Source organism: Callithrix jacchus, chromosome 7, assembly GCF_049354715.1.
Source record: "Callithrix jacchus isolate 240 chromosome 7, calJac240_pri, whole genome shotgun sequence".
NCBI classification, from domain to species: domain Eukaryota; kingdom Metazoa; phylum Chordata; class Mammalia; order Primates; family Cebidae; genus Callithrix; species Callithrix jacchus.
In genome coordinates, this window is record NC_133508.1 from 146,438,726 (window position 1) to 146,459,479 (window position 20,754).

A 20,754-nucleotide genomic window follows, 5' to 3' on the forward strand; every position below is an offset into this window, starting at 1 on the left:
TGCAAGAGGTTTTTATGGGCCAGGCCTGGAAGTTGCACACATTCCACTGGCTGGAACTGAGCCTTGCAGCAGCACCTGATTGCAAGGAAGACTGGAAAATATAGTCAAACTGTGTACTCAAGAAAATGGCTTTGGTGATAACCTAGTACTCTATGCCATAGTCCATCCATTTGGTCACCAAAAAAAGCCATTTCACTCTTCTTCCCAAACAAATAATACACTAATTCTGTCACCAAATGAGATAACCTAAAATCTACCCAGTCATTGCATCAAGTTCAAAGTGCAGGATTCCCACGTAATACACAGGATTCTCCCTCAGATCTGAATATAATTCCAAGTTGTCCTGTAACCCAGTTATTCTCAACTAAGAATGATTTTGTCCCCCAGGAGATATTAGGCAATGTCTGAAGATATTTTTGATTAACACAACTGGGAGTGAGGGGCAATTAATGAGTAGCTGATCTGTTTGCATATCTGTTTTTTCTCCACTTCTTTATAAGCCCCTATGTCTTACGCATTTGCATCTCTAGTACCCAGGATAGTGCCTGGTACACAACAGAACCTTGTGACTAGGAATGTTACATGACTAAAACTCTCTTGGGTTTCCAGGCCATCTCTTTCTTTATCTCCTCTTTCTCTGACTGCTTGTCCTTAGCCACCTTCATGATCTCCTCTTTGTCTACCCTTTAAATATTCTTCAGAGTAACTCATCCTTATCCACCCTTTGGGCTTCAGCCATCAGCAATTACCTCAATTCCCAGCTGTAGATTTTTAATTCCCAGTGCGTTTTTATGAGCTAAGGCTGCCTCGCTCTCCCTATATGTACTGAAAGCAACTCCCATAAAGACCCATTATCTCTTCCATTCCCAACCTGCTCTCCTCCTGCTTTCAATGTTCAGTCAATGAAATTAACATTCATCCAGTGCCCTAAAAGACAAACCTCAAAGTCCTCTAATGCATCTCACTGTCTTTGCCCCCTGTCCAGCAGGGTAAGGAGCTTTATCCATTACCAAATCCCCACCCCTGAACCTGCCTCTGAGTCTTTATGCCTCTGAGTCTTTAACTATTTATTTATTTATTTTGTCGCTTCCTCCTAGAACACCTTATCCCACTTTGTCCTAAATCATTTTCATCCTGTGAAATTCAGAAAACTGATTAACTTCAATTGTTTCTCTGAGTTCTACATAGGTTCTGTTTTTTTAATAACCTGTCTAAACATGTCTTCCTCACTAGATTGTAAAATTCTTGAGGGTAGTTATTGCTTTTTGGTTATTAGGTCTAGCCAATGATTGACGTTTTAAATTTTTTATATGAAAGCATGAGTAAATAAGTAAACAGAAAGTCTTTTCAACTAAACTCGTTCAGCAATTACTGAAACAGAATCTGAGTGAAAAGAACAGTAACTCAGTTTAAAAATATGAACATCATGTAACCAAGTTTATAACATTAATTATAACAATATATGCCTGATTACAGAAGGCAGGTAATTGTTACTCACCTACGTAAGGACATTTTTTTTTTATTTAAGCCTACCCTGAAGATTTTGTTTTGTTTTGTTTTTTGGGGGGGGGGTCCCGTTCTGTTGCCCAGGATAGAGTGCAGTGAAGCCATCTCGGATCACTGCAATCTCCGCCTCCCGGGCTCAGGCTAATCTCCCTCTTCAGCCTCCTGAGGAGCTGGGATTACAGGCGTGCGCCAGCACCCCAGACTCCCTGCAGAATTTGATTTTAAGCATTTCAGTTCTCAGTATAGACAAATATTCAAAGGGAAGGTATTATTTTAACTGCTTCTTTGCTCTTTTATCTTTCGTCCTGGATGACAGGAATTAGACAAGCTGTACACCAGAGAAAGCGCCTGCAGCAGTGCAGTGCCTGGGCACTTGGGAGGCCCTCACCACATCCTTTTCCTTTTTCCTACCTTGTCTTCCTTTTATATTTGAAGGCTCGTGAATTTGGAGTACCTAAAGGAAATGTTGGTTTTAGGATTTCAATTTGACCAAAACAGCGCTGAGATTTTAACTGCCTCTGTGAATCCATGGCTTTCAAACCCAAAGGAAAGAAATCACTGGAGGGGGTGGGGAGAAAGGAGGCGGTGCAAAAACTGAAAAGAGAGGCGGAGAGGAAGCGGTAGAAGGAAGCTTTCTCCGTCGGGTTTGTCTTTTCTCAACCCCAGAAAAACGTTACGCGCTAACTGCCGTCTCGTGTTAAGAGTCCGCGCGGGAGCCCGCGCCCTCCCACAAGTCTCCGCCCTCCCTCCCGCTTCCGCCCCGCGGCGCACTGCAGGCCGCGGCCGCTGGGGGCGCCCCGGAACCCCGAGGCGCTTAGTCGGCCGTACCTCGAGCCTCGCCTCTGCAGGCTCTCAGACGGGCGGCAGCGGCGGTGGCGAGCTGCGCACCGAAAGGGCGCCCACCTCCCCAGGCGAGCTGCAGCACGACCATTTTTCACGGGCGGCTGGGGTCTGCGCTGCAGCTGCCGCCGCGCTCCGGCCCAGGCTGCCGCGAGAGGGGGCGGCGGCGGCGGCGGCGGCGGCGGCGGCGGCCCCGGCCGCGGCCGGCCTGCGGCGCCCCCCGGCTGCGCCCCCGCGCGTAGCTCGCGGCCCAGGCCATGGGGCTGGGCGGATCCGGGGCTCGGCTGAGCTGAGGCGGCGGCGCCTGGCAGTGCGCCCTGCTGGCAGGCGCCTGGCTCTCACGATGATGAAGAAGAAGAAGTTTAAGTTTAAGGTGGACTTCGAGCTCGAGGAGCTCTCCTCGGTGCCCTTCGTCAATGGGGTCCTCTTCTGCAAGATGCGGCTGCTGGACGGCGGCAGCTTCACCGCCGAGTCCTCCAGGTAACTCGTCCCCCGCGCCGCCTCGCCCCTGGCTTCTTGGCCAGGCTTGTTGGATGGGCAGCATCTCTCCTTGGCCCATTTGCTCGCCTTTCCTAGAGACCGCTCTGAAATCAGTCGAATTTATTGATCTGCAAAGTGCTTTGCAAATGGGTTCACCTCAACTGGCCTTGGCTCTGCGCCCCTGACTCCAGATGGTGCTGGTATCTGCTCTTCCCTCCCAAATCCTCCAGGAATGGGAGCAATGGCCAGAGGGAGAGGATGCTTCTGGTTTCTCTTAAGACATTTCCATATTTGTGAAATGCAAAGTAGAACTTGAGCTTTAAAACAAAAACAAAAATAACCCAAACTGCTGGAGTTCCAAGAGCTCAGCTCTCTGAACAGAAACCTGTGCTTAGCACCATTCCTTCTCCCTGGTAGGTTACAGGGGTACTTGGCCACCCAGTCTGAGGCTGGGGTAGTAGGCCTGGCCAGGCTGCTTAAGTCAGGTGCTCCTGGCAGACGAGACTACGGTCTGTGCCTCATCAGAGATCGGTGTCTCCAGTTACGCGCTAATGCTGGATGAATTAGTCTTGAAGTGACCACTAGTGGGTCTCGGTGTGGGGGACTTAGAGCCAGACGGGGAGCCCAGGCCCTGCCCTCATTCTGAAATGAGCCCCTGGGCACTCCCAGAGAGAGGCATTAGCAGGTTACAGAATGAAGCCACGTGTGGCAGTGTTTCTTGAGTAATTTCAGAGCTACTCACAGGTTGCCAGATGTACCCTAAGGTGCGTTCTTTGAAATATATATATATATTTCTATATATATATATATTTTTATATATATATGTATTTCTATATATATATATATATTTCTATATATATATATAAAACAGTTTTTTAAAATGAACTTTTGAGTTCCTGAGATCAAGAACAGTTTTAAGTTAATGTTTATTTTGCCCGTATATACTGGTCTTAGACTTTGTTTTTGCCCTAAAAATATTCTACTTAAAAAAAAAAAATTCAGTCATCCCATTAATAAGGAAATAGTGTCACTGGATTGTGGAATTGGGGCTAGAAACTTGTCTGCTGGGGCAATATTGAAGCCTATGGAAGCCAGAAAATGTCTAGTTGGCTAAACCAAAGGATATATGAAATTAATAGTTCACTGAAAATGGTTTTTAAAATCAAACTGTGGTGATGCATCTGTGAATATTCAGCTAATTAATATTTTAAACACCTGTAAAAGAAGAATGTGACCTATTTTGGTGCAAAAAAATATTGGACCGTCTCTTACTTGTTGAAAAGCCTAAGCCAATTCATGAAGGTCCTGTTGGTGCAAATGACAGTCTTACCCTGAGGCCTAGACTTTTTGCTGCAGGGTCCCACCCCCAGGCCCGGCAGTTAGACAGGTGCTCCTGGGCCAGTGGTGACACCTGGTGGTCAGGGTACTTGTCTACGGCTTCCTTCCTACCTCAGTTACGTTGATTTGGCTTACTTCCCTTCTCACAAGTCAGTTATTCTGTCATTGTAGGCAGTCATTTATTCAGCAAATATGTGTTGGCTTCCAAATATATTATTTAATTATCACAGCAAGTCTATAAGGTAGGGGTCTCATTTTGTAGATAAACTGAGGCTCAGAAAGCATAACTAACTTTCCTGGGGTCCCCTCAGCTGGTAAGTGCAATGCCAAGATTTTGATCAGGTCTGAATAGTGGTCTGTATAGCCAAACCCAAAAGCCATATAGTATGAGGGAAATGACTGTGCCTTTGACGTTAGGTAAAGATCATTGGTATAAAGCTAAGAGCAAGGGTTTGGAATGCAGTGGGTCTAAGCCTAAACCCCAGTCCACCGTGGTAAACCTGGATGGGTTACTTAGAGTCTCAAAACTTCCGTATTTAAAATAGAAACCATCACTGTTGTGGTGTTGTGAGGATTTGGTGAGATGACGTGCCCAGAACACCCAAGCATTGCTGTAGCACCCAGATGGCATTTAAAGAGGAGACCAGGAACTCTTCCAAGAAGATCCATTTGCTTTAGATGTTATATTTGATTCCTTTATCTTAACAACTCCAAAATTGTTGGTTTGAGGGAAAGACCTCATTTTACAAGAAAAGAAAGAAAATCTGAAATATCTAAAGGAAGTCAATTATTTCAAAATCACAGAAATTTTCATTAGTGGGTGCCAGTCAAGGCAGTGCATCTCTAATTGAATGCTAGATTTTAATTTTTTAAAAATTGCTGTATGTGCCCATTAAAAATCAGGTACAGTTAACACTGTAACATTTCTCCCGTACAAATATGAAATGAATTAGAAAAGAGGTAACATAGCAGGCCCAAGACTGCTATTCGTAGAAAGGCCTACATACAAGGCTGGCCCTTGGCTGGCATCTGGGAGCTTGAATGGTAAATGGTTCCATACATGATGCAAAACTTTACCTAAATATAAGAATGGCTCACTGTGCCTAGGCTGTGCAGAGTAGTTTATGCTCAATTCCGTCTGGAATTTTGGTCCTTGCTAGGCAGCCTACTTGACCATCCCTAATAAAATTCTTGGGCATTGAGTCTAATGAGTTTCCCTGGTAGACAGCACGTCACAATTTAATGCTGGAGAAACTAAGTGTGTGCTGATTCAACTTTGTATCTTTTCATTGTGAAAAATCTTAGTCATGAATAAGACTGTATGCTGAGTCCTGTGAGCCCTAATGAATCACCAAATTTAGGATTGGGCTTGGAGATTCCCTGATGGATGAACCTATATAAAATAATACTCGTCTTGCTACAGAAAAGCCTTAGAGGCACACAGAAAATTACATATAGATAGATAGAAAGATAGATATACATATAGAGCCAAATATAGGTATATATGTAATATATATTTGATATATATTAATGTATTTGGCTTTGAACAACTAAACATGTAGATTATTTATTGTTTGCCAAATATTAGTTGAGCATTTACCGTATTTCTGTTAATAGCTCTCCATCTGGGGTTGTGAGAAGTACAATAAATATAAGTATTCACAAGGAATTACCTTTAATGAAATTAGATCATAGATGTATAATTGCTTGACAGTAGAAGGCAGTATGACTTAGTGCCCAAACAATGGATCAGATAATATGTGAGTGTTGTTGAAATTCTAAAGCAGAAGAGTTTATTTACAACTGTAATGGTTACTGAAAACTACATTGGCATTTCAGTGGAGCACGCTGGGAGAATGACAAAGTGAGGTGGGAGGACAGCTTGAGCAAGTCATTAATAGGAGTTGGTGATAGTTCAGCCTGATTGCAGAGCGTTCACATTGAACAGAAGCAGAAGATAAGATTAGAGAAAGACTTTGAATGCCATTGTAAAGGGTTTGCTTTCTACTGCTCCTGGGATAAAATTCAGTCTAAGATTCTTGAACTGAGTAGTAGTGTGATTAAAGTGGTGTATAAGCTGGCTGGTAGGCTGGGGAGACAAATCAGGAGACTATTAAAATAATCCAGGCAGAAGCTAATGAGAACCTGAACCTGGAGGTGTCTCATATAAGTGACTGATATATGATAATGCTGTGACAGATGCCTTGATGCCACCACAGAAGTAAGGAAGTCAGGAAAAGTATTTGTTTGAGGGGAATATTGCATATGGTGGTGGAAGATATGGTAGGTTAGGTTGTATGCTTAGCGCGCTACATTTGAGGTGACAGTGAGCCTGATGAGCAGTTGGAGGTATTTATTGCGGTATGTGGATTTCTTACATGTTGTCTTTTGGAGCTGTGTAGGCCTGCTTACTAAACTTCTTATTTAGAATTTCCTTACATTGTTTTTACCCTTTTAAAGATTATTAGTGAAAAAAGGCCAGGCACAGTGGCTCATGATTGTAAAGCAGCACTTAAGGAGGCCACGGCGGGCAGATTGGTTGAGCTAGGAGTTTGAGACCAGCCTGGGGAACATGGGGAAACCCCGTTTCTACAAAAAACATACAAAAAAATTAGCCAGATGTGGTGGTGGTCACCTGTAGTGCCAGCTACTCAGAGGCTGAGGTAGGAGGATCACTTGACCCAGGAGACAGAGGTTTAAATGAGCCGAGATCATGCCACTGCACTCCAGCCTGGGTGACAGAGTAAGACCCTGTCTCAAAAATAAATTAATAAAAATAAAGATCATTAGTGAAAATTAATTTTAGAAGAATCTAGTTTTTCTTGGGATTGTTTTCAGTGAAGCGATTGGAAAAAATATAAAGACTAAAAGGTAATTCTTTGTAATGTTATTAAAATAGGGTAAATTGTCAGATTTTTACATGCCATAATTAATAAAATATTTGGAAAATATATTGTACAGTTATAGTGGTCTATTCAACTGAAGCTAAATTGTTGCCTAATAAAATACAGTCATGCATCCCTTAACAATGAGGATCTATTCTGAGGAGTGCATCATTAGGCGATTTCATCATTGTGCAAACGTCATAGAGTGTACTTACACAAACCTAGATGGTATAGCCTACTGTATGCTTAGGCTATATCATGTAGCCTGTTCTGACCACAACACATATTTCATCTGTTGTACATGACTATATTTCTGAAGATGTTTCAAAAGGACAGTTTTATTTAAATCTTTTCAGAGCACTTCCTTTGCAAAGCATTTAAATCACTTTTGAGGTTTATTAAAATTGTCAAGCAGGTTTAATTCTGGCCTACTTAAATAAAGAAATAATAGGAATAAATTTATTCTATATCTTTTAGAGTTCCCTAGTTTGCCTTATTTTGTTAATCTGTTTTTGTGCTGATAGCTAAATAGTTTCCTAAGTTTCACATGAGCCTGTGGCAGAAGCACATGTGAATTTGAGGAGTGTCCGGGAAGCTGATGAACACATCTGTGTATTGGACCTTTTACTTTGTAAACAAGTGGAAAGAATTTCTTTCTTTTGGCCAGAGTACATCTTTATGTTTTCAAGATTTTAGTTCACTGCACATTGTGTATTTCTTTTTAGTAAGCATTTCTTTATTGAAAAAGTAATATAGATTCATGTGGAAAACTTAGAAAATAGGCAAAGAGAAAGGAATAAAAGTTGTCTATAGATGAACCACCCAGAGATCATCACTATTATAAATATTTTAGTATAGAAATTAGGGCCTTTATTGATCCACACACAAACATGTACACCCAAATTACCCCACACAACTATCACATATCCTTTTTAAGCCAAAATGAGATTATACTATGCTTAATGTTTTTTTTTACTTCATGTATCTTTTCATATTATTAAATATTAATTACAAAATTATTTTAATATATGCATATTCTATTGTATGAATTTCTATGATTTATTGAACCAAGTTCCTTTAAAAGTCTTTCTCCTTTCCTTTCCTTTTTATTAATAGTTGTATAAATAGACTACAGTAAACATCCTTATAACCAAGTTTGGTGTACATCCATTATTATTAATTTATGATTAACATTTAGAAATGGAATTATTGAGTCATAGGGCATGCAGGTATTTAAGGGTTTTAATATATATTACCAACTTGCTCTTCAGTGTATTACATTTATTTTTTTAAAATTAATAATCACTAATAAGCAGCAAATTATCAAAAGTAACTAGTAGCAGAAAATACTGTCCGACCATATGGCACAGAATTATTTATATCCTAGATCCAGCAACCCCACTTCGGGATATACACTCGAAGGAATTGAAATTAGTATGTTGAAGAGAATTCTGTATTCTCATTGTCTTTGCAGCATTATTTACAGTAGCCAAGTTATTGAAACAACCTAAGTGCCTGCAAACAGATGAATAGATAAAGAAAATGTGGCATATCCAATGGAAATTATTCTGCCTTTTTAATAAAAAAAAGAAAAAGGAAATCCTTTCATTTCTGACAACATGGATGAACCTGGAGGACTTTTTTTTTTAAAGTGAAATGAGCCAGACACAGAAAGACAAATACTGCATCATCTCAAATATATGTGGGATATAAAAATGGTGAACTCATAGTGGGTGTAGGGTTGGAGAGATGGGGAACTGTTAATCATAGGGCATAAAGTTTCAATTGGATGGGATGGATATGTTCAGATCTTTTGGTAACAATAGATAATAATGTATTATACTTGAAAATTGCTAAGAAAATAGATCATAAATGTTCTCCGACAGCAAAAAAAAAAAAAAATGTGAGTTGATATGTTAATTGGCTTGGTTTAACAATTTCACAATATATACACCTATCCCAACATTACATAGTACACAGTGACAATATACAATTTTTGTCAACTCTATTTTAACGTGTAAATAACTAAAATTAAAAATAAATTTTAATTAAAAAAATTATACCCTGACCAGAAATGGGGTCCTGAATTCACATTATAATAGCTGTGATAATAGTAGATGACATTTATTTGAGCACTTTCCCAGTGCACCAGGAACTTTTCTAAGCCTTTACATTTGATCTTCAAGATATTCCTGTGAGGAAGATTACCATTATTACATCATTACCATTATCAGTACCCTTGTCATTACTATTATTGTTATTAGTCTCATTTTATACCTGGGGAACCTGAAGCACAAACAGATGCTGAAAGTTACTCAGCTAGTAAGTGGTAGAGCCAGGAGGCATTCTGGCTCCAACAACCACTGTTAATCACTAAACTCTACTGCCTCTCAGCCTTTATGTTGTATGCTTTCTCATTTTTATGTATTATAAAAGGGTAAACAAATGTATCTGTAGTATAATTTTTTCTGAAAGTCAGTCTCCAAAACTTTGTTTCAATATATGACATCACTAAACAGGTTACAAGACCTGGCCCCTTTAGATTTGCTCTGAGGCAGTTGTATATGAAAGATAAGTAAAATGCAGGTGGGCATTTTTATAGGTTCATGCCCATAATCCCAGCACTTTGGAAGACTGAAGCAGGAGGGCGGCTTGAGCCCAGAAATTCAAGAACAGCCTGGGCAACATAGTGAGACACTGTCTCTACAGAAAATGTAAAACTTAGCTGGGCATGGTGGCATGCATCTATGTTCCCAGCTTCTCGAGGAGGCTGAGGTGGGAGAACTGCTTGAGCTTGGGAGATTGAAGGTGCAATGAGCCATGATTGCACCACTGCACTCCAGCCTGGGTGATGGAGCAAAACTATCTCAAAAAAAAGAAAAGAAAAATGGTACTCATGCCACTTGTTTTCAAGGTGTGGCTTTGCAGAACTAAGTTCACAAAATTTAGTCACATTATTGGATACTCATATCTTATTAAAAATAGTATTAGTGCCATTTTTATGCCAGTAAGTTAATATTCTCCATTGTATCACTGAGCCATAGCAGGCATTTTATAAATATTGAAAGAAAGCAAATATTTGGAGAAAAGATCTGTTGTAGTTTTGCTAAAAATGACACGTATACAGAGATCCCTGAATTAAATATTAGGGGAAGCATATCCTGTTTTATCTGCACAGCTTATAAAAAAATTATGTTCAGTTTGGGGTGTAGGCCTTGGAGGGTTATCAAATGGAGGTCCAAGGAGGATATTGGGATTCTTAAGAATCTTGAATTATGTTAATAACAGGAGACTGGGTTTAATCTCAAGAGAAGATAATGATCTTCAAATACTAAAAAATTGATTTGTACATATATATATTTTACATTCCTAATTTTATTTGATTCTCACAAAACCCCTTATAGAAGTAGGAAACCATTGTCACTTCTTTTTGGTTTAGGATGAATGTCAGGTGCTATTACAAGGTATTTTTTAAAAGTAGCAAGTGGCTTAACCAAGATGGAAGTTGATTTCTCTCTCACATGAAGTCCAAGCTAATGTGGTAGCTGTGCTCTGTCTGGTTGTCAGCGACCTGAACTCTTTCTGTCTTGTTGCTCTCAGGGTATTGTTCTCATCCACAGGAACTGACTTGGCTCACCCCACATCCAAATTCCAGCCACTGGGAAGGAGGAAAGGGGCAGGGGAGGTCCCTTCTGCTCACAGTCCATTGACCAGAACATCAGCACCATGCCACATCCAGCTTCAAGGTTGAGAAATGTAGTCTTTGCTGGGAGCCTGTATGCCTAGCTAAACTCTCTTTTAGACATGACAGAGTTGATCCTTAGAAAATAATTTGTTCAAAGTCACATGTCAACTAATGAAAGATATTTGAAAAACTGTTCCATAAAGAGGGAATAGACTTAGGCAGCTGAGGACAGAATCAGGACCAGTGGGGAGATGTTAAAGAAGGCATGTTTTTGATCAGTATAATATTAGAACAAATAAGTTCTAACATTTAAGAGAGTGCAATAGTAAGTAAGCTACCTCAGTACTACTCACAGTTGAATGACCTCATCCATTGGTCAGGAATATCATTAGGAGGATGGGTCATCTAGATGATGATGCTGATTATTCTTTTTAGAGACAGTCTTAGCCTGCTGCCCAGGCTAGACAGGCTTAAGCACAGTGACACAATCATCACTCACTGCAGCCTTGAATTACTGGGCTGAAGCAATCCTCCCTCCTCAGCCTCCCAAGTAGCTGGGGCTACAGGTGTGTGCCACAGGAACGTGCTAATTTTTCTATTTTTGTAGAGATATGGTCTTTCTGTGTTGCCCAGGCTGATCTCAAATTCCTGGCCTCAAGCAATCCTCCTGCCTCAGCTGCCTAAAGTGCTGGGATTATAGGTGGGAGCCACTGTACCCAGCCTCACCTAGATGATTCTTAAGGCCCTTTCTAACTCCAAATTCTGTGATTAAGCTTTCAATTTCATCTTTTAATACTACTCTTCCTAAACCTTTCATTATAGCTGGGACTGGACAGCTTATATTAGCCAGTTGTGTATGCATTTGTATCTCCTTGATATCCTCTCTTTCACCCTTCTTTTAGTTAATCCAAATTTCAGCCATTCTGTAAAATCTCAATCAGATATCTTCTCCGTTTTATACCCAAACGTGTCCAATCTACCACCACTACTTCTAACATTACTGTGCATACTGTGTCCTTAATGAACGTTGGTTATTTGTTGAATGAATGAAAACTTTTCTCACCATCCCACTGTGATTTCACTTCTCACTCAATTCTTATAGTTCTTGTTGCTACCAGTCATTTCACACCAAATTTACTCTTTTAATTACCTTCATGAAAAATTACCATGCAGTATACAATTTGCAGTAATAAAAATAAATTGAAGAAAAGGTAGAAAGGAGGAAGTGTTTAACTGGGATTTTTTTTTGCCTGGGGGTGGGGTCAGGGGAAGTGTCATGGAAGATAATTACTTAGCAGGGTTTTTTTTAAAAAACCCTAGCTGGAGAAGAAAGCGGAATGATAAAAGGAACAGAAGACAAGGTGACATGAAGCAGTGTGGTGTGTTGAGGGCACAGTGGATAAAGTGGTGTATAACTGTTGCCACATAGAGAGTGGGAGAGGAAGTGGTCATTTATTTCAAGGAGCCTACACTTGGTTCTGTGTTATAGTCTAGGGAGCCAAAAGCAGGGAGTGATATGCAAAGTTAGTGGCTTGGTTTAGGGTTGCAATTGAAGAGAATTCTTATCTGACACGTGACCTTAGCTTTCTGAGTAACAACCATGAATGGTAGAGTAAGGGACATGAAGATAGCGATGAAAGATCAGAAAGGCTTCCACAAGGAATGGAAGAGGAAGCTGACCAGAGACAAGTCCAAAAAGCCCAATTAAAATTTAAAAATGAATTTTAATGATGGCAGTATACACATTCATGCAGTTTTGTCCAGCAGTGTTTTTACATTAGGGATAGGAGGCAATGGATAGTAGAATTGATTCCGGTTTGGAAGTTTATATGTATGTGGAAAGGCCAAGGCAATTGGGAGTACTGATGAGAAAGGGATCTAAAGAATCAGTAATGGGGTCCAGATTTCATAAGGAGCAAAACCAGGCTAGAAAGACAAATGAGGAAAATATGGAACAGTTGGAGGATGAAGGCCTCAGTGATGTGAAAGGAAGGTACGTGTGGAAGGAAAGACAGTGTGCAGAATTAGATGGTAGGGAGGGGCTGTGCTCAGAGTGGGATATTAATGCTTACGGTTACTTTAATAGAGCAGTCCACAGGGTATGGGTGTTGCTGAGATGGTGTGAAGAATGGCGTAGGGCAAAGAACCCTGAGTCTAGGGTGTGTTGTTTGCATGGTATTAAGATAGCCAGAATGATTGCAGCCAGAATGATTGCAGGTGTTGGAGTAAAGAGAGAAAAATTGCAAAACGGCTACTTCACTGTCACATCAACCTGGAAGGGAAGAGTGTGACATAAGCCGGACATCATGTACCTCAAGCTTTTAAGCCCTAAGCTCTGATTGCCATGTCTAGTTAATGATTTCTCATTTGTACCTTTGTACTCTGTTTAAAACACTCTCAAAATTACCTATTTCTTGAAACTGACTGTCTTGACTTCCATGAATCCTATTCCTCACATCTCTAATTCCTTCCCTGAATTGCCTGAGGGCACTTCTTCTGCCTACCTTTTTTTTTAAATAGACTTTATTTTCAAAGCAAAATTGAGTGGAAAAAACACAGAGTTTTCATTGCCTGCAAGTGGCAATGAAGAGTTTGGAGAGTGCTGGCACTGCCTCTGGACCTTGGAAGACGGGGGTGGAGAATAAGCATAACCTCCGCTGTAGGGATACAATGCAGCTAGTGTCCTCATGAGATAGCCAGGTTTCAGTTAGGCAATAAGAGGAGTGTTCTGTGAAGAGACTGCGAATATGAGAGTTTGTTTAATCCTAAACAGAGGTTTCAGGTGGTGTATGAGTGGAATGAGTTGGGAGAGAGAAGAGCAACAGAGTGAGTCAGAATGAGGAAGAACAAAACAGTAGGACAGAGCAGACTGGGGATTTAGGGAGAATAGGTGACCAAGACTTTCACCTTAGTTTTTTCCTACAGATTACAGGAAAGAAAGGTATAATCTGAACTGACTGGCCTTCAGACTTTTGGTGTAGATATGAAATAATTTAGTGTCAAGTGATACAAGACAGTTTCTCCAGCTGCTACTTCCTGGAGAGTAATAATGAGGTTGTGTTAGGTCTTGCTGCCCACTTCCTAGGAGGTCTTGCCTTTTATTGTCTGTCTCTCTTTCTTACTGTCTCACACCCCTCCACTTACAGACTTAATCTGCATCCTCACCAGTCTTTTAACTATCATTTCAGAGGATGAACTACTCTTCCTCCTGTTCCTTGCCATTTCTCTGTATCTTTGATCCTATCCTTGTTTACCTTCCTTCTCCTTCTCTATGAATTCTGATACAAACTTTATGAGAAAAATAATCTACATTTCCTGTCTCTTAAGCATTTCTCTTTTCCCCTCAATCCTGTACTCTGACTGCTGCCCCACCATTGAACAAAAACTGTTTTTGCTAATACCATCAGGCATTTTGGATTGCCATGTCTGGTCAATATTTTCTCATTTGTACCTTTGCACTCTGAAATACTCTGAAAATTACCTATTTCTTGAAACTGACTACTTGAATACTGTTCTTCACATCTCTAATTCCTTCCCTGAATTGCCTGAGGGCACTTCTTCTGCCTGCCTTTTTTTAAAATAGACTTTATTTTCAGAGCAATATTGAGTGGAAAGTACACAGTTTTCATATACCCACTGCCTCCCACTCATATAGCTTCCTCTACTAGCAACATGCAGCCACACAGTCATGCATTCTTGCCAGTGGAGAACCTACATTGACACATCATTTTCACCCAAAGTTCACAACTTACATTAGGGTTTACTCTTGGTGTTGTACATTCTATGGGGTTGACAAGTGTCTAATAACATGTATCCACCAATCTAGTATCATATAGAATAGTTTTGCTGCCCTAAAAATCTTCTATGTTCTCCCTTTTCATTCCTTTCTCTTCTAATTCTTGATCTTTTTACTGTCTCCATAGCTTTGCCTTTTCCAGAATGTCATATAGTTGGAATCGTGCAGTATGTAACCCTTTTCATATTGGCTTCTTTTACTTAGTAATATGTATTTAAGGTTCCTCTGTTCCTTCATGGCCTCATAGTTCATTTCTTTTTAGCATTGAATACTAGTCATTATCTGGATATACCATGGTTTGTTTATCCATTCATCTATGTATCTTAGTTGCTTCCAAGTTTTGGCAATTGTGAATAAAGTTGCCATTCACATGTGTGTGCAGGTTTTTGTGTGGACATAAGTATTCACCTCGTTTGGTTAAACACTGAGGAGCATGACTGCTGGGTCATATCGAAGAATATTGCCCACCCATCTTTAAAGGCTTCCACAGGATTTGTGAGGCAAGGAGGGCAATTATTAGGATTCTATTTGGCAAATAAAGATCAGCAAAGGCAAATGATTTTACTCAGCATTATAGTAGTATTAAGTGGTAGAGCAGATCTAAAATTCAAGATTCCTGCCAACTACTCCAAGACATTTTTATTATCTTATGTGACCTCTTTGTTACATAACAGAGAAATAGAGTTTAGATTTCTCACCTGGAGGTCCAAGCCAAAAACTGCTACACAACCCTTGAAAAACTGCACTACCTTGTATAGCCTTGGCTGGGAAAAGGAATAGGCTAGAAAAGTAACTACAGTCTCTGTTAGGGCCTTTAGTGATGAGGATATTAGAGTTTCCAATAACTCTAAGAATTTGTTTGTATTTACAGTGTATTAGGCCAAAAGTGAAAAGGCAACTCATAGAATGGGAGAAAATAGTTACAAATCATATATTTCATAAGGGATTAATATCAAGAATAAGTAACAAACTCCTACAACTCAACAACAAAAACACCAAACAATCTAATTAAAGAGTGGACAAAGGACTTGAATAGAATTTCTCCAAAGAAGTTATACAAATGACCAAAAACACAAGAAAAGGTACACAGCATCAGTTATCATTAGGGAAATGCAAATCAAAACCACATTGAGGTACATCTCTCATTCATTAGGATGGCAACTATCAAAAAAAAAAAACTGAAGATAACAAGAGTTGGCAAGGATGTGGAGAAATTTGAACCCTTTTGCATTGTTGGGAATGTAAAATGGGCCAGCCACTGTGAAAAATAGTATGGTGGCCCCACAAAAAACTTTAAACCAGCAATTCTTCTTCTGGATGTATACTTAAATAATTAAAAGCAGGGATTTAAATATTTGAACACCCATATTCATAGCAGCATTATTCTAAATAACTGAAAGGTGGAAGCAACCTAAGTTTCCATCACAGACTGAACAGATAAACAAAATGTGGTATATTCCTACAGTGGAATATTATTCAGCCTTAAAACAATGAAGGAAATGCTAACACATGCTACAACATGGGTGAATGTTGAGGACATTATGCTGAATAAGCCAGTCACACAAAAAAGACAAATACTATATGATTCTATTTAAATGAGGTACTAAAAGCAGTCAGATTCATAAAGATAGAAAGTAGAATGGTGGCTGCCAGCAACTGGGGTGGGGGAAAATGAAGAGTTTCATGGATATAGAGTTTTAGTTTTGCAAGATAAACAGAGTTTTGGAGATTGGATGTACAGCAGTGTGAATGTACTTAAGACTACTGAACTATACACTTAAAAATGGTTAAGATGGTCAATGTTATGAGTATTTTACAACAATTTTACATATATGTTTTACTGCACTTTAGGTTCTGGGATACATGTGCAAAACATGCAGGATTGTTGCATAGTTACATACATGGCAATGTAGTTTGCTGCCTCCATCTCCCCATCACCTATATCTGGCATTTCTCCCCATGTTATCCCTCCCCAACCTCCCTACCCACCTCTGTACCTCTCCTATTCCCCTCCCAACAGACCCCGGTGTGTGACTAGACCCCAGTGTGTGATGCTTCCCTCCCTGTGTTCTGATTGTTCAACACCCACCAATGAGTGAGAACATGTGGTGTTTGATTTTCTGTTCTTGTGTCAGTTTGCTGAGAATGATGGTTTCCAGATTCATCCGTGTTCCTACAAAGGACACGAACTCATCTTTTTTGATGGTGGCATAGTATTCCATGGTGTATATGTGCCACATTTTCCTTGTCCATTCTATCGTTGATGGGCATTTGGGTTGGTTCCAGGTCTTTGCTATTGTAAACAGTGTCACAATGAACATATATGTGCGTGTGTCTTTATAATAGAATGATTTATAATCCTTTGGATATATACTCAGTAAGGGGATTGCTGGGTCAAATGGAATTTCTATTTCTAGGTCCTTGAGGAATTGCCACACTGTCTTCCACAATGGTTGAACTAATTTACACTCCCACCAACAGTATAAAAGTTTTCCTATTTCTCCACATCCTCTCCAGCAACTGTTTATAACAATTTTTTAAATGAATAATTATTTCAGCCCCCCCAAATTTTTATTAGGCCAACTCAATTATTATACATTAGTATATTCAACTAATGTTGGCTAATATTAAAAAAAAAAAAAAAAAAGCCAAGATAGCATGTAGAACAAACACAAGGACCAGAGGATAGGACCTTGGTATGAAAAGACTGAATTAGGGCAAATGAGACCAAAACACTGGGGAGGTAGGTGGTATCACAAAAGCTAACTATAGAAAGTGTGTTAGAGGAGAGGGTGTTCAGCTCTGCTACAGTGTAGAGAGATGGGGTAATTTGAGAGATGCTCTGTTTATGTGGCAGTCAGCAAGTCTTCAGTGAATTGTGAGAGAAAAGTTTCAATGGAGTTGTAGGAGCAGAAACCAGGCTTCAAGGGGTTAGAGTGAGCAGATGGTGAAGGAGCAGAAGTGTGGAGTGTAACTTTTTTTTTTTTGAGATGGAGTTTCGCTCTTGTTACCCAGGCTGGAGTGCAATGGCACGATCTCGGCTCACCGCAACCTCCACCTCCTGGGTTCAGGCAGTTCTCCTGCCTCAGCCTCCTGAGTAGCTGGAATTACAGGCACGTGCCACCATGCCCAGCTAATTTTTTTTATTTTTAGTAGAGACGGGATTTCACCATGTTGACCAGGATGGTCTCGATCTGTTGACCTCGTGATCCACCTGCCTCAGCCTCCCAAAGTGCTGGGATTACACGCTTGAGCCACCGCGCCCGGCCAAGTATAACTTCTTTTGGAAGCCTTGTTAATGAAGAAAAGGAGAAAAATGCAGTTGGGTAATAGGGAAAGACAAGAATAAACAGCAGTGTTTTATTTCTTTATTTTTAGGAGAGGGACTTGAACATGATTATACGTTGAGGCACAGGATTTGTGTAAATGAAAATAGGGATACAAATATTAAAATCAAACTCATGATTGAAAGTCTGTACGCTTTCTTCAAAAATGCATTTTTTTTCTGTCCTAAAACCTGATTACTAGTTTAACAAGAAATTCCCAGACTTTTCCTAATCAAATGCTATTTTCAAGCATTGTGGCTTAGAAACTGGCTTATACCCAAGACTTATGCTATCTTACGGAAGTGAGGAACTACCCGTAATATTGATTTTGGACTTTGTATGTTTGCTTTGTTTCATTTAAGTGAGTCATTGCTAGCATAGCATGAGAATAAACTCATTTAGTGACATTTTATTTCTAGTTTACATTTTTTGTATTTTCTTCTCAGATTGCAGCCACTTTTCAATGACAATTTCTGAGAATTCTCTAGTGCTGGTGTCTAAACATAAAGTTATTAACATTTTATCTTCTGTTGTTATCTTTTTGAGGGCCACTTCAGGGCACCATAAAGTTTTGTATTGTTAAAATATCACCTCTGTGTACCATCCTAGGTATCGTTATGGTTAAGAAATGACTTACAGGAAGGACACCTGAATATCTATGCAAGCAGTTCTTTGGACATCACTGTTTCCTTCATGAGGCAGAAAACAGTTTTAGAAATAGCCTCAGGAAGTAGTTAGGAAAGATTATTCGTAGTCCTTCCAAAAGAACATAATTGGTTACAAAATTTTGCTTTAAGCTAAATTGATAATCTCTTATAAGCAATCATAAATTACCTTTATAATTTCTGTTAATAGAAAGGTAAACATAATCATCAAACTAATAATACAGATAATATGCATTTGTAATTATATGTAATTAAAAACTGTAACTTTTCTCATGATGCTAATCAAGTGTAAGCCTTCCTGAAGCAACCAGGAACTTAGTAATAACTGCAATATTAGTTCTTACTGTTTGCTCATTCAAGGAACTAAAAATTATTACCAACTGGTAGTAAGTAAAAATGAATTCAAGAGCTATTTTTGCCAAGATAACATATAAACCCTAGCTGCCACATGTCTCTCTGCTGGTGCTGTATTACCTTCAAAGAAACATCAATCCAGCATTCAAAATAGTTAAGAAGCTATTTTAACTATTACAGTTTTTCTAACCCACCTCCCTTGTTACCCCTGGGGTTTCCGTCTATGTGAGGAATAGTGTCAGATAGGTCAAGTCACACAGTATAAGGTATAAACATAAAGTCCATTTACACTGACTGTGATCAATATCAGTAGGAGATACCACAGCAGGTCTGTGACACTCAAGAAATTTCCCAGCATGTATGCTCACTACAGTCCTTTTATATACAGCTGTCTATTATCTCATCCTTTCACCAATGCATAGATCCCTTCCGTCTCCTCCCCAGACATTCCTTCAAAGTAGAGCTATATTAATAGTAGGCTGTGCTGCTCTGCCTTTGATTATAAGTTACATCATCTGCATAAGTTTTGAATTATTGTAATATTATTGTGAGGATAAGCAAGACAGCCAGAGTAGAACCGTCATGGTACAGTTTGTAATAACTCTTTGTGCTGTTTTGTCATATGCTGGCTGTGTTGTTGGCTCATTTCTCTCTTGATCTCAAGAATGTAAACACCCTGCCATCTTCTTATCTATATTTCCAAGTATGTCTTGGTGACCCGAACATGTTCTTTTGAACTTACTGCTTAATATTCCTGTACCAGAAAACTCTGATATGTTTCCCTCCTCCGATATTATAGCGTTCCCTTTTGATAATTGTAAAAATTCAGTGGAGGAATACTTTCATAATACGTAGCAATATTTTTCACAGTACTGGAGGGTGGCAAAATTAATAATAGCAAAAATTTCATTAAACTCCTATTTCCCTTACTCTCCATAGCTTTCATTTGCAAAGCAGCTACTCCAGACATGCATGTAGAAGACTCCAGGAGTTTATAGGAAGCAGAGAATCATTTTATTCAGGGACTCAGGAAATACATCATAGGAAAAGCTTTTGAGCAATGTCTTGAATTATAACAGTGTGGGGTGTGTGTTTATAATACCATTTAATTTAGTAATTTTTTATAAGCATTTTAGATTCAGACAACATATGTTTACCAATTTGTACCTGACTATAAAACATTTCATAAGAGGAAATTCATACAGAGGAAAGTAATTTGTTCAACATCCATTCAGTGTCAAAATTAAACTTGAGCCCAGATCTGCTGAGTCTCAAATTTGTTCCCTCCTCTTTGTACCATGTGTGTGAGGCTGGATACTAGGAAAGGATAAGAAGACATTTGGGAGGGCATCCTAAAGGATGAGAACACCATGAAGGCAGACGTGCAGGTGCCTAGTGCCTGGGCAGAAAATAGTGAAGAACTGTAGGGGCTCAAATTTGAGAGGTTGAAGGGAGAAGATTGAATACTAGCCGAAGGGTTTGGCTTTTCATGTTAGATACATAAGAAGCCATAAATTTATTGATCTGGGAACTGGCTGATTGGATCTGTAATTGAAGAAACTATTTACAACTATTATTTTCCCACACCTTTTTAGAATATTCAGAAAGGATAAAAAGTCCTTTTGTTCAAAAGTAACGTATTTTTGGAAGAACAAGTAACCTACTAAGTTGGTTTTTTGCCTTTTCCTGATTTATTATTTAAATTTCCTACAAAACACCAATGTACCTTTTCCTGATCCTTAAGATCGAACTTTTAATTCATTTTTCATGTTCTCATACATTTCTTCAAGTGTTTTATTCAGAAAGGGTACATGGGTGATAGTTTTTTTGCCTCTCTAAGAGTTATCTTTCTTTTTCGTTCATACACAATGCTTAGTTT

The 20,754-nt window shown here is 39.4% G+C and overlaps 1 protein-coding gene across 2 annotated transcripts in view; it reads left to right on the plus strand.

The window, feature by feature from the left end:
* Positions 1-2,360: 2,360 nt before the first annotated feature.
* Positions 2,361-20,754, plus strand: part of EEIG2 (EEIG family member 2) — a 70,608-nt gene continuing 52,214 nt past the window's right edge. For both annotated transcript variants that reach the window (XM_078332687.1, XM_035252317.3), the window contains exon 1: positions 2,361-2,826. In XM_078332687.1, the coding sequence (XP_078188813.1) occupies positions 2,690-2,826 (137 nt within the window). In that variant the 5' untranslated portion in view covers positions 2,361-2,689. The remainder of the gene's footprint in view (positions 2,827-20,754) is intronic.